Genomic DNA, 15,094 nt, shown 5'->3' with positions numbered 1-15,094 from the left:
CTATTGACTTAGAAAGAAAAGCTCCCCATGTTATGTTTTTTATTGTACTTTATTGATTTTGTCAAATATTTCCCAATTACATTTTAATCTGGTTAGGCTTGGCTTGGGAGTGCCACGGGCTGCATGTAGTTTACGGCTGCATGTCTGACACCTCTGCTTGGTGGTTAGCACAGCAAACCTCAGAAACTCCCACAGGCAATTCCAAGTGGAAGAGGAACGGCAACAAAGGAAAGAAGAATGCTCTGCAGAGAATGCAGGTTTGGGAGGAAGGAGGCGGCACTGTCTTATCTGTCTCACTTGAGGTCAAGCTTGGTGGTCATTGTACTTCCACGGCATAGAGTTCTGATTGTTTTGTTGTTAGAGTTACTCTTTCCATTTGCACTGCTATAGCATTTTGTATATAGTTTTCCTGGTTCTCTTTACTTTGTGTTAGCTCATATCAGTCTTCCCATGGTGCTCGTCTGTACTCATGACATTCATTGTTCTACATTCCATGTGTTTTTGTCGTTATTTTTCAGCCGTGTCTGACTCTTGCTGACCCCATTGGAGGTTTTGTCAGCAGAGATCCTGGAGTGGTTTGCCACCTCCTTCTCCAGCTTATTTTACAGATGAGAAACTGAGGCAGACACAGTGAAGTGACTTGCTCAGAAAGAGGAGTCTTCTTGACTGCAGGCCCCCAGACTCTTCCACTGTGCCTCCTTGCTTCCCGCATTCCATGTGCCACAAGGTGTTTACCTGGATAGACATCTACTTTTTTTTCACTTCGTTGCTCCAAAAAAAAGAAATTGCTACTGTATACAGTCTGATTTATTTTTTGCCTTTCCTCTTATCATTGCCCACCTTGAGGTCTGTGCAGTATGTGCATGGTCTTTGTCAAAGAGCATATGGGAAAGGAACACCTTTGGGAGTGAAAAGCAGAAAGAGACAAGAGGAAATGAGATGAAAAGGTAAAGGGGTCACCTTTGTAAAAGGAAGAGGAACATTTCGTCCTCTGAAAAGGAAGGGAAGAAAGAAAGACTAGAAGAAAAAACAGTTGTTTTTGAAGTTGAAAAAAGAACTATTAAGAATATTTAGGACGTTTAAAACCAAGGGCAGCTGGGTGGTGCAGTGGATAAAATACCATGCCTGGAGTCAGAAAGACCTGAATTCAAATCAGGCCTCAGACATTTACTAGCTGGGCAAGTCACTTAATTGTGTTTGCCTTTGTTTTGTCATCTATAAAATAGGGATAATAATAGCACTTACCTGCCAAGGTTGTTGTGAATGTCAAATGAGATAATATAATTGTCAAATCCTTAGCATAATAAAAAGTAATCTAAATATTAGCCGTTATTAAGGTCACACACTGATTATTGCATGCATCAGAGCTTTTCTAGCTTTCAGAGCTATTCATTTTTACAAAATTATTGTTGTCCATTGATAAAGTGCTCCCCACCTTCTAACGAAAAGCTGACGCAATAAATATCCCAAATGAGATGCACATTTCTGGATATGGTCAATGTGGGAGTTTGTTTTGTTTGATTATATTCATATTTTTATAATGGTTTTTCCCCCATTTTCTTTTCTCCCTCTCCAACTGGAGGAGGAGTAGAAGGAGGTGGGAAGGAGAAAAACTAAATGCTTATTAATTGGACAAAGTAAAATGTGATTTGAAAGGCCCTATGCTAGGAATGACAGGAATTGGGGATAGGATTAGGAAATTGTGGAAGATGGTTTTGATTGGGATCAAGGAATAACAGAATACCAATTCAAGCTAGGTAATAGACTGAGTGAAACTCGAAGGGGGCTAAAAAACTGGATCAATAAGAAGAAATCTCGGGACCAGGAGTTATAATGATGCAGTTAGAACAAGTATGGAAAGAGTGAGGGAGTAGTAGGAATCGAAGGTAAGGAGGTTGTGGTCCGAGAAAGCTTGATCCCAGGTCAAAATCTCAATTATGGAGTAATTCTGAATGGTGTTTAATTCTCACATGTGCCCACATACAGTGAGAAATCAGTTATAATGTTATTCTGTGAGTTAGAAGAGACTTTTCATGAACACTTTGTGACGTTTCATGGATTATGTAGCTTTGTAGGATGATTTAGATTTTGTGTTGTAAAGTGATTAGGAAAGTTTCCTTGACACTAATACTAGTATCACTGGATCTGGAGCCAGAAGAAATCATAGAGATCATCTAGTCCAGGCATTCTTAGCTTTTTATGTGCCATGGACATCTTTGAAACTCTGGTGGAACCTATGCAGCCTTTCTCAGAATAATAGTTTTAATTGCATAAAATAAAATGTATAGGATCACAAAGGAAAACAGCTATCAGCAGAGTTAACAAAAAATACTAAATGAGAGATTCCAGAATAAAGGCCCCTGATTTGATCCAGTGCTGTCATTTTCTATCTGGGGAAACTGAGGTCTAGAGGAATGAGGAACATGTCCCAAGCCATTAATGCCAAGTAGAGGAAGGATTAAAACTTTAATTACCTAATTCCAGTTCAGGGTTCCTTCTGTTGCATCTCCTTGTCTCTAATCTAGATTCACATATACTTCCAGTTCAAATCATATTTCCCAACATATAGCTATATGTTATAAATACGTATAGTTTGTGTATGTAGTGTAGTACCTATGCAGATATTAAAAACTTGGTATAACCTAGGAAGCTGATTATTAATATTAATATTAATGCTATGCCCTCCTCATTTTATAAATGGGTTTTATTGATTTAAAATAATTCAAAACTTAAAAATTTTAGGACTAGATTATTTTTAAATGTACTTTTTTCGTAGTACATTAAATTAGGAAACTTTCTGTGTATATGTAGGACAGAATTTCTGAGGTACTATTTTACATATTGTCAGATTCATATGTAAATGACATAAAGTAACAAGCTTTAGCAGAAAGATATTTGTTAATTTGGGAATTATTTAAAAGGTGGGTGAAATAGAGTTTTTGTGGGCTCTGTTTTTCTTTTTCGAGGAGAACTGTTATTCAGTAGACCAAAGTGTTCAAATCCTCCTTGATCAGTTACATGTAAACAAAAAAGAATACTAGTGGTTCTTCCTGCAGCCCTTGAAAAAAATAGTGTCCATAAAATTTGTGAAGATCATTTAGATGTGAATTGCTTATAAGGAAAAGCAGTCCCTCGTGTGAAAATATTTGTGATGTCTAAGTAGCAGTTGATCATTTCGGAGACATGAAAGATAGATTTTTATCAATAAACCCATTCCAAGAAGGAAGAAGTAACGAATTTGCTACTTAAAGATTTGCAACGATAATGCCCCACATTCTTTACAAGGAGAAAATAATTGAGTATTTTTATCTCATTAATTTGTTTTGCTGATCATTTCTTTTCACTCCTTACCCCACAAACATATCTCATAAGTCATAAGTGCTAAGCTGTTTGTATTCAATGTATTCCATCTCTGCCCATCCTGCTTTTAAAAAAAAAAACAACAACAACGATCTTGTATTATTTCCAAAACTTATGTACAAGAAGGGCATCAATAAAGTTGTTATTTCCTGAAGCTATCCTAGCTCAAAAATGGTTTAGAAGTTGTTGGATTTTTTTTTTCTCTTTTTTGAAGAGGAGGGGGAAGGAGTCAGTACTTCTTACAAAAGATATTTTCATTTTTTCTTCTGTTCCCTTAGAAGCTTTGTTCATCAATGAACATCAAGTATATGTGTGTGTGTGTGTGTGTACATAAATGTATATGTATATGTAAATAGATATATGCCATTAATATCATAAATTTAGAGTTATATGGGACCTTTTTAGTCATCTAGTTCAACCTAGTTAGCAGTTGAGGAAGCGAAGCCCTTTGAAATTAAATGACTGACTCAATTTAAAGTGGCAAATCTGAGATTCAAACCCAGATTCTTTAAATTCTAACACTAAATTCAACACTGTCTCCACTGTGGCTTTGTGGAATTTACTTTTAAGGTTTAAAAAAAATTGATTTGAAATGATTGTCTTTGACCTAAGTTCATGATGTTAAAAGCTAAAAAATTACATATTTTCTTTCAAATCTTTCAACCCGAAGTGTTCACTTTTATTTGTTATGAGTATACCTTATGTCCTGTGTTATAACTATACCATTTTCTGTTCTAACTAAATTTTTAAAAATTCATGTTACCAATTCAGTTGGGTATTAAAATACCTCTTGATGTTATGAGCTACAAAATGAGAACAAGATAACTGAGAATATCCAGTGAGAAACTGCCTTTTATTTTGAAAAATACATCAAGACTGAAGTACTTGCCATATGGGAAAAAATAATTCTAAATACATCTCATAATACTTATACCAGCTATTTCCATGTAAGCTTTCGACTGCTACCTATGAGTACCTTTAACCTACCTCTCACCTGAGATGTTATAAAGGCCAATTATATTTTAATTACTTTGTGAAAGAAAAAAAGAATATAAATCTAATTATTCATGATCCAGTTAAACTAGAACCTTGAAATGACAATAATAATTACATCAGAATTCAGCATATAGAAGACCTCCCTTGGAGTGTTATGCAATGTTGTCCCAAAATGAATTTTTTTATTTATTTATTTTTTATTTTTAGTTTACAAAAGATGGTTCTACATAATTCTGAGTTCCAGATTTTCTCCCCTCCCTCCTCCCTCCCTCCCCAAGACGGCATGGAATCTCATATAACTACCACGTATAACTTCGCATTGAATTAATTTATACACTAGTCAAGTTGTGGAGAAGAATTATGACCAATGGAATGAATCATGAGAAAAAGAAACAGAACCAAAAAAAAAAACCCCAAAAACAAAAACAAAAGAGAAGAAAAAAAGGCAAGCATGAAGTGTGCCTCAATCTGCATTCATACTTCATAGTTCTTTCTCTGGATGTGGATAGCATTCTCCATCGTGAGTCCTTTGGAGTTGTCCTTGCACCTTGTGTTGCTGAGAAGAGCGAAGTCTGTCAGGGTTGGTCCTCACGGAATCCATATATCTGCGGTTGTGTACAATGTTCTCCTGGCTCTGCTCCGCTCACTCAGCATTATGTCGTGTAGGTTTTTCCAGGTTGTTATGAAGTCTGTATCATCCCCATTTCATCCCTTTGATTTCCAATTCTTGGCTATCACTAAAAGAGCTGCTATAAATATTTTTGTACATATGGGTCCTTTTCCTGCTTATGTGATTTCTTTGGGATACAACCCTAGAAGTGGTATTGCTGGGTCAAAGGGTATGAACATTTTTATGGCCCTTTGGGCGTAGTTCCAAATTATTCTCCAAAATGGCTGGATCATCTCACAACTCCAGCAGCAATTTAACAATGTTCCAATTTTCCCACATCCTCTCCAGCATTTATCATTTTCCTGTTTTGTTATTTTAGCCAATCTGACAGGAGAGATGTGGTATCTAAGAGTTGTTTTGATTTGCATTTCTCCAATCAGTAGTGATTTAGAGCATTTTTTCATATGCCTATAGATAGCTTTAATTTCTTCCTCTGAAAACTGCCTGTTCTTATCCTTTGACCATTTCTCAATTGGGGAATGGCTTGTATTCCTATATATTTGGCTCAGTTCCCTGTATATTTTAGAAATGAGGCCTTTATCAGAGATACTAGTTGTAAAGATTTTCTCCCAATTTTCTGCTTCCCTCCTAATTTTTGTTGCATTGGCTTTTTTTGTACAAAAACATTTCAATTTAACATAATCAAAATTATCCATTTCGCATTTTGTAATGCTCTCTATCTCTTGTTGGGTCATGAATTCTTTTCTTTTCCATAAATCTGATAACTAAACTATTCCTTGCTCTCCCAAATTACTTATAGTATCAGCCTTTACTCCTAAATCATGAACCCATTTTGACTTTATTTTGGTATATGGTGTAAGATATTGGTCTATGCCCAGTTTCTGCCCTACCATTTTCCAATTTTCCCAACAGTTTTTGTAAAACAGTGAATTATTAGCCCAGAAGCTGGCCTCTTTGGGTTTATCAAAGAGTAGATTGCTAAACTTGTTGACTTCTCCATCTTGCATTCCTATCCTATTCCACTGATCCACACCTCTGTTTCTTAGCCAGTACCAGGTAGTTTTGATGACTGCTGCTCTGTAGTACAGTTTAATATCTGGTATGGCTAGGCCACCTTCTCTAGCATTTCTTTTTATTAATACCCTAGATATTCTAGACCTCTTGTTTTCCCAGATGAATTTTGTTATTATTTTGTCCAGCTCAGTAAAAAAAAGTTTTTGGTAGTTCGATTGGTATGGCACTGAATAGATAGATTAATTTAGGTAAAATTCTCATTTTTATTATATTAGCTCGGCCTAACCATGAGCAACTGATATTTCTCCATTTATTTAGATCTGATTTTATTCGCGTGAAAAGTGTTTCATAGTTATGTTCATATAGGCCCTGGGTTTGTCTTGGCAAATAGACTCCCAAATATTTTATAGTGCCTTCAGTAACTTTGAATGGAATTTCTCTTTCTATCTCTTGCTGTTGGGCTTTGTCAGTAATGTATAGGAATGCTGAGGATTTATGTGGGTTTATTTTATATCCTGCAACTTTGCTAAAGTTGTTTATTATTTCAAGTAGTCTCTTACTTGATTCTCTAGGATTCTCTAGATAAATCATCATATCATCTGCAAAAAGTGATAATTTAGTTTCCTCTTTTCCTATTCTAATTCCTTCAATTTCTTTTTCTTCTCTTATTGCTACAGCTAACATTTCTAGTACCAAATTGAATAGTAGGGGTGATAATGGACATCCTTGTTTCACCCCAATCTTATTGGGAATGCATCTAACTTATTCCCATTACAAATAATGCTTGTTGATGGTTTTAGGTAGGTGCTATTTATAATTTTAAGGAAAGTTCCATTTATTCCTATGCTTTCCAGTGTTTTTAATAGGAATGGGTTTTGTATTTTGTCAAAGGCTTTTTCTGCATCTATTGAGATGATCATATGGTTTCTGCTAGTTTTGTTGTTGATATGGTCAATTATGCTAATAGTTTTCCTAATATTGAACTAGCCTTGCATTCCTGGAATAAATCCTACCTGGTCATAGTGTATTATTCTCATGATAAGTTGCTGCAATCTTTTTGCTAATATTTTATTTAAAATTTTTGCATCAATATTCATTAGAGAAATTGGTCTATAATTTTCTTTCTCTGTTTTCACTCTACCTGGTTTGGGTATTAGTACCATATTTGTGCCATAAAAAGAATTTGGTAGGACTCTTTCTTCACCTATTTTCCCAAATAGTCTACAAAGTATTGGAGTTAGTTGTTCTTTAAATGTTTGATAGAATTCACATTCTGGCCCTGGAGATTTTTTCCTAGGGAGCTCATTGATGGCATGCTCAATTTCTTTTTCTGAGATGGGGTTATTTAGAAATTTTACTTCCTTTTCTGTTAATCTGGGCCGTTTATGTTTTTGTAGATATTCATCCATATCTCTAAGGTTGTCAAATTTATGGGCACACAATTGGGCAAAATAATTCCTAATTATTGTTTTGATTTCCTCTTCATTAGAGGTGAAGTCACCCTTTTCATTTTTGATACTGGTAATTTGATTTTCTTTTTTTTAATCAATTTGACCAAAGGTTTATCAATTTTATTGGTTTTTTCATAAAACCAGCTCTTTGTTTTATTTTTTAATTCAATAGTTTTCTTGGTTTCAATTTTATTTATCTCTCCTTTGATTTTTCAGTATTTCTACTTTGGTATTTAATTGGGGATTTTCAGTTTGCTCTTTTTCTAGCTTTTTCAGCTATATGCCCAGATCATTGATCACCTTTTTCCCTATTTTATTCATGTAAGCATTTAGGGATATAAAACTTCCCCTAAGAACTGCTTTCGCTGCATCTCATAAGTTTTGGTATGTTGTTTCATTATTGTCATTCTCTTGAATGAAGTTATTAATTGTTTCTCTGATTTGTTCTTTGGCCCACTCATTCTTTAGAATTAGATTATTTAGTTTCCAATTAATTTTTAGCTTATTTTTCCATGGTTCTTTGTTACAAATAATTCTTATTGCATCATGATCTGAAAAGTGTGCTTTGACTACTTCTGCTTTTCTGCACTGGATTGTAAGGTTTTTATGCCCTAGTACATGGTCAGTTTTTGAGTATGTGCCATGTCCTGCTGAGAAGAAAGTATATTCCTTTTTATCCCCATTCAGTTTTCTCCAGAGGTCTATCATATCTGCCTTTTCTAAAATTCTATTTACCTCCTTAACTTATTTCTTATTTCTTTTGAGGTTAGATTTATCAAGTTCAGAAAGGGGGAGGTTGAGGTTTCCCAATATTACAGTTTTGCTGTCTATTTCTTCCTGTAACTCCCTTAACCTCTCCTGTAAGAATCTGTGTGCCTTACCGCTTGGTGCATATATGTTAAACAATGATATTGCTTCATTGTTTATGGTGCCTTTTAGCAGGATATAATGTCCTTCCTTATCTCTTTTAATTAAATCTATCTTTACTTTTGCTTTGTCTGAGATTAAGATTGCTACACCTGCTTTTTTTACTTTAGCTGAGGCACAATATATTTTACTCCAGCCTTTTGACCTTTACCCTGTGTGTATCCCCCTGTTTCAAATGTGTTTCTTGTAAACAGCATATTGTAGGATTATGGTTTTTAATCCATTCTGCTATCCACTTCTGTTTTATGAGAGAGTTCATCCCCTTCATGTTCAGAGTTACAATTTCTATCTGTGTCTTTTTCTCCATCCTATTTCCCCCTGTTTATGCTTTTATTTCTCCCTTACCCCTTCTCCTCCTCAACAAAGTTTTGCTTTTGACCGCTGCCTTCCTCAGTTTACCCTCCCTCTTTATTCCCCTCCCTTTTCTTACCGTTTCCCACTTGCTACTTCTCCCCTCCCTTTGACCACCCCCCTCCCTTTTTTCCCCCCTTCCCCTCCTACTTCCCGTAGGACAAGTTAGATTTCTAAACTTATCAGGGTATGTTATTCCCTTCTTGAACCAGATCAGATGACAGTAAAGCTCAAATACTGCTCTTCTCCCTCCCTTCTTTCCCTCTACTATAATGTGTTTTTGTGCCACTTCATTTGGTGTAATTTACCCTTTTCTACTACCTCCTTACCTCTTCTCTCATAGCCCTCCCTTTACATCTCTTTCTTATGTTTTTTTTATCTTTACATTAGTTAATTTATACAGGCATTCACAATCTATGTGTATCCCTTTCAATTGTCATAATAGCTGTACCATTCTCAAGACTGACATATATACATATATATTTATATATTTATATGTATGTATATATATAAAACATACATAAGATGATATAATCTCACATAAAGATGCAAACAACCTGCCCTTATTGGTTAATAAGGTTTGTGGGGGTTTTTCCCCCTGATTACCTTTTTATATCTCTCTTGAGTTTTGTATTTGGAGATCAAATTTTCCATTGAGTTCTGGCCTTTTCATCAGGAAGGTCTGGAATTCCCTTATTTCATTGAATGTCCATCTCCTTGCCTGAAAAATCATGCTTGGTTTTGCTGGGTAGTTGATCCTTGGTTGTAGTCCCAGCTCCTTTGCCCTTCGGAATATCATATTCCAATTTCTCCTGTCTTTTAATGTGGAAGCTGAGAGATCCTGCGTGATCCTGACTGTAGTTCCACAATATTTGAATTGCTTCTTTTTGGCAGCTTGCAGTATTTTCTCCTTGAGTTTATAGTTCTGAAATTTGGCTATAATATTTCTTGGTGTTTTCAGTTTGAGATCTCTTTCAGGGGGTGATCGCTGAATTCTTTCAATGACTATTTTGCCCTCTGGTTCTAGGACCTCTGGGCAGTTGTCTTTGATAATTTCTTCGAAGTTACTGTCAAGGCTCTTTTTTTCATCGTGGATTTCTGGTAGACCAATAACTCTTAAGTTATCTCTCCTGGATCTATTTTCCAGGTCAGTTGTTTTCCCAATCAGATATTTCACATATTTTTCTATTACTACTTCTTGGTGCCTTATAGATTCATTAGCTTCCACTTGCTCAACTCTAATTTTTAATGAGTTAGTGTTTTCATTTTGCTTTTGAGTCTCCTTTTCCAATTGGTTGATTTTACCTCTCAGGGTGTCATTTTCTCTATTTAGATTCTGACTCTCCGTGGCCATTTCGCCAATCTTATTCTTTAGGGACGTTTCCATTTTTTCCATGTTTTCTTTTACTTCCCTAATTTGGTTTTTAAAATCTTCCTTTAGCTCTTCCAGCAATGCTTTTTGGGCTGGAGACCAGTTCACATCTTTTGAGGTGCCAGATGTATCTATAGTGTCATTGCTGTCTTCTTCCGTATTGGTATTTTGATCATGCTTGTCTACATAAAAAGAATCTATTATCCTCGGTTTTTTTGTGTTCTTCTTCATGTTGGTTTGCCTTTTCCTGGCTTTACAACAAATTTCTGCCTTTGGAGCTCAGGGCTCTCTGTCCCAGCTTTCTTATTCTGGGGATTGTGAGTCTAGAATTATAGCCTTCAGTTTCCTGAGGTGTGAGGGAGGGGTCTGGCTCCCTGACGTCTCACTCCCTGGGGGTGCTCTCCAGCACTGTTGCTCTTCAGCAGTGGTCTCAGCTGTTTGTTGTTTGATCTGATCTCTGGCACTTCCCCTGGGGGAGCAAGATTACGTCTGGGCTCCTGGTGTTGACCCCTGCCAGCTGTGCCCCTCCGGGACTAATGAACTTCTACTGTTTGACCACTGAAGCCCCACTTCTTTCTCCTCTGTTCCAACGTTCTTTTTTTTTTTTCCCGAGGAATTCTCTGGGTGAGGGGGGGAGGGATTAGAGCCATTTACCTGGCCATTATGTCTCCTGGAAGTTCAAGAAGCTGCGTTTCATTCCTTTGGGCTGCAAGCCTCAGGAGTCGATGTTTTCACAGCCAGTGGCATTGCGCTGCCTCTCGTCACTTCCACAGACTGCCATCCTGTGTTGGGAGGCCTGGGGATCTCTGCTGGTTTTGGGCGCTCAGCTTTCTCCCAGCCTGTTTCCCACGTGGATTTTCCGGCTGGCGCTTCCGCTTTGGTCTGGAGCAGCTCCGCAGGCCAAGCACTCTCCAAGGCTACAGATTCGTGCCTTTGGCCTTTCAGACTCTTCCGGCTCAGAAATTTGCCCCACGCAGACTGCTCGTGGTTTCTAACTCTTTCAAATCTGCTGAAATTCACTTTTTTATAGGAATCTGGCAGACCTTGTGAGAGAGCTCCGGTAAGATGCTTTTTCATGCGGCCATCTTGGCTCCACCCTCCCAAAATGAATTTAAAAGATCATATTGTTAAGAAAATCTTTCACCTGTTAGATGTCCTGTGTCATAAACGCTGAAGGCAGTGTTAGTGTCAGACACCGTTGTAGCACTATTTACCTTTTATTCTCCTCTTTGGGCTCCTAGGGGGTATAACTGTGCTTCTTGTCCTGATGTTGGGGGTCTTGCTTCCATTCTTTGTTTGCATTGTGGTTAAATCAAATCTACGTAGAGACCTACTGAGATAGAAACGAGATATTGCATGTGGCTCCTCAAGCCAGAAGTTCTCTTTGCACTTCTTTAAGGCGTAATACAAAGCAGGAACTGAACAGAGAGGCGCCATTGCTTGTCTCATGAAGAGTGCCTGGGGATCAGAAACAATATTTTTTTTTTCTAGAGGTTCTTTGCTCTTATGGTTGATTTTAAATGTTCACTTTTGTCTCACTGAAGTTCTTCCCTAGCATCCTACAACAAAACCTCAGCAAGGTAATAATTTGTAATAATATTTTTTTTTTTGGACTGGACCTGTGATTTCTTTAGTCAAGGGAACTGTCTGCCAATACACAGTCACACCTACCCTCCAATCTACGTAAATCATTAGTGCCTGGTGTACTAAGAGTTTCCATGACTTGCTTAGGATCACACCGTGTGTGTGTGTATGTGTGTGTGTGTGTGTGTGTGTGTGTGTGTGTGTGTGTGTTTTAGAAGTGTGACTTAAACCCACTTGACCACTCTGCCTCTTAATGATTAGGATAATCAGCCTTACTTGTTACTTTTTAAAATATCTTTTAGTTTATGGGATCAAATTTTCAAAAATGACACTTATCAGCTTTTCTTATCTAATACATGAAATTCCTATTTTTGCCATATTCATAAGGTCATTCTAGTTGATTTGGATTGACTTGCCTTGTATAAAATGTATATCATGTCATGGTAGATTGAGCAGTGTAATCAAGGTGTAATTAAAGAATTATACTTCAAATCTTGCCTCTGCCATTAGGGCTCATTTTTCTCGATGGTAAAACCAAAGGGATGGACTAGATGACCTCTATAATTTCTTCCATCTCTGGATCTGTGATCTTGTAATCTTTCCTTCCTTTCAAATAATGTAAGTATGCTATGTGAAATAGGGGCAGTCACATAACTCTTATTTGAAGAAAAGGTGTGTGTTTAAAATGGAATGCTCATCTTGATTTTAATCACCTTAGGTACATTGCTAGATGAGATTATATTTGAAGAAGTTTGTTTCCAATTCAAAACTTAAAAAAAATTCAATTAACCAAGTGTACCATGCAACCAGGGTATATTTGTAATATTCATTTTCCTGCTAAATGATACTAATTCCAAACTAATTTTCCTCACTAATAGATTACTGTCTTAGATGAGACATGGACCGTGTTCAGGCGTTATAGTCGTTTTCGAGAAATGCATAAAACATTGAAGTTAAAGTATCCAGAGGTGAGTGATACTTCCTCCTGAGAATATGCGTCTTAAAAATCAGTAGAGTTCCTTATTATATATCAGTCCTGTCTCTTTCTTAAAGATCAATTTTTAGATGACATTAGTTTTAAATCTTGGACTTTAATATACATTCTGCAAATACAGTTTTGCCCCTCCACATTTTTCTTCCCCCCTTTGGTTTATTTCTAATATATTCAGTTGTGAAATCTTCAAAATTAAAAGTTTAGAGGTCATTCTAGTATTAACAAGTTTAGAATATCCTTTCTATAATTTCTCTAATTTTTCATGTGTTCTAAACTTCAGATTTTTCTACTGCCTACTCTCCATGGGACCCCCATCAGTAGCATTTAGACTTGAGAGAGATTTCTTTCCTTTTTCCTCCTCACCAAATAGTTTGTAGTAAAGAAAATAGTTTACTTAAAGTTTTAGTATCAAAAGACTTTAAAGTTGGAAGATACTTCAGTGTTCACTGAGTCCAATTCAAACATTAAACATACATTAAAAAGAATTTCTCTTAGAATATATCAGAGAAGTGATCATCTAGTCTTTGCTTGGAGACATAGTGAGATACAACTGCTCCTTCCCAAGGAAAGACCTTGCCAATTATGGATTGTTCTGTTTGTCAGCCAGCTTTTACTGGCCTCAATTTGCATCTTTGCTCCTTCCACTCAGTGCCTATGTCCCGATTGTCCCCAAGTGTGTAACAGCCTCCCTTCTCACCTCAGCCTCCTGGAACTTCTAGTTTTCCTTGAGACTCGACCCAAGTGACACCTTTTAAATGAGGCCTTTGCTGGTCCCACCCCCACTCTCTAGCTACTAGTGCATTTCACCTCAAAAATTGTTCTGTATCTGTTTTGTGTAAACTTGAATGAGCTCATGTTTCTCCCTCCCTCTTCTTTGGGGCAACAGCTCTTAGATTTGTTACTTTTTGGATTCCCAGCACCTAACACAGTAGTTACATAGTTCAGCGCTTGGTTTATTTACCACCTATGTACTGCTCCTAGTTATGTGCCCTAGAATCAAACAGTAAACACTCCTCTTCCAAACACTTGAAGAATCTATCATGTTTCCCTTAAGTCTTCTCTTTTTCAGGCTGAATATCTCCAAGTTCTTCAGTTGACTCTCACATGTTATAAATTCACCTTCGGCCTTCCTGGTTCCCCTCAGGATAATCCAGTGGAGAAGGCCTCGTCTCTAGAATTAGCACTTTCATATCCCATCTCTGATACTTATTACCTGAGTGAGCTTGGGCAAATCACTTAACCGCCCTGCGACTCAGTTTCCTTTTTTGTAAAATGGGGGAGGTTGGACTCTATGGCTCTAGAGCTATGATCTGATGATCCATCCTCTGGATATCTTTCTGCTTAACCAGCAATATCATTCCTAAAACACAGCAACTAGAACTGAACACATCTTTTAGTATTAGTTGTCCAACCCAGCAGTTCTCAAACTTTTGGGATCTTAGGATGTCTCTCCACTTTTAAAAATTATTAAGGAGTCCCTCTTTTCCCAAGAGCTTTTGTTTATATGGTTTTATATCTATTTACTGTATTAGAAATTAAAACAGTGGTATCATGAAAAAAGTTTTGACCTGGTAGACCTGTTGAAAGGGTCTTTTGGGCTAACTAAACTGTTTCCCTACCCTAACATTTTTAGTGTAAGGTATTTCTCCAATATGGAGAAAAATCTTAGGTTCAAATAAAATCCAGTATTTCTTTCATTTCTACAGTAAGTTGCCTAAATTATACCTCAGAAACCAGAGATTTTGTTGGTGTGAATTCTTCTCTTACCAAGGCCTTCATGAATTGTTATGCCTGAAAAAAAAATTGTGAGGTTGCCAGCTTTCTGATCATTAACTATTTCAGAACTTAGCTAGCTCATCCCTAGACCTGTATCCAAAGCCTTTCCTTGATAGAACCTGCCAATGCTGGCATCCCACTGGCAAAGCCTTTGAGATTATAGGGTCACCTCTATAGTGAAATGAGGCATTCCAGTAGGACTTTATTGAAATTAAAAAAGTTCCATTTGTGAGTTATAGTGTTATATTTTGAAGAGGCCGTGACTCCAAATATAACTGCATCAAAGTCAGGCCGTTAAATTGAGTTATTTTATGTAGTTTGCCCTTCCAGTGGCAAATTAGTATTGACAATAAAACCCCAACAATATTTGTATATAGATTGAATGTATACAAAGGCTTATTCTTAGAAGTACACTTTGAAGCTCATTAATTTCTTCTTTGCAAGCTGCTGTACTGGTATTTTAATAATTTGTAAGCACCTACTTTCGGAAAAAATATACTAAAAAGGTGACCTACTGAAATTCAGGGATGACAGTTCCAAGAGAAAGTGAAAGAGAATAAATAAGATAACTGATTGAAAGCACTATGCTTTTTGGGGACAAAAAGATTATACGTAGAATCAAGGTACTTTTATACTTC

General features: G+C 36.7%; 1 protein-coding gene across 2 annotated transcripts in view; it reads left to right on the top strand.

Moving 5' to 3' along the window:
• Positions 1 to 15,094, top strand: part of KIF16B (kinesin family member 16B) — a 385,946-nt gene that overhangs the window by 292,379 nt on the left and 78,473 nt on the right. For both annotated transcript variants that reach the window (XM_036749261.1, XM_036749260.1), the window contains one exon: positions 12,565 to 12,654. In XM_036749261.1, coding sequence (XP_036605156.1) covers positions 12,565 to 12,654 — 90 coding nt within the window. The remainder of the gene's footprint in view (positions 1 to 12,564; positions 12,655 to 15,094) is intronic.

This window comes from Trichosurus vulpecula, chromosome 3 (assembly GCF_011100635.1).
Source record: "Trichosurus vulpecula isolate mTriVul1 chromosome 3, mTriVul1.pri, whole genome shotgun sequence".
In the NCBI taxonomy this organism is placed as follows: domain Eukaryota; kingdom Metazoa; phylum Chordata; class Mammalia; order Diprotodontia; family Phalangeridae; genus Trichosurus; species Trichosurus vulpecula.
Note: the sequence above shows the minus strand (reverse complement) of the source record. Positions and strands in the feature narration are given on the sequence as shown.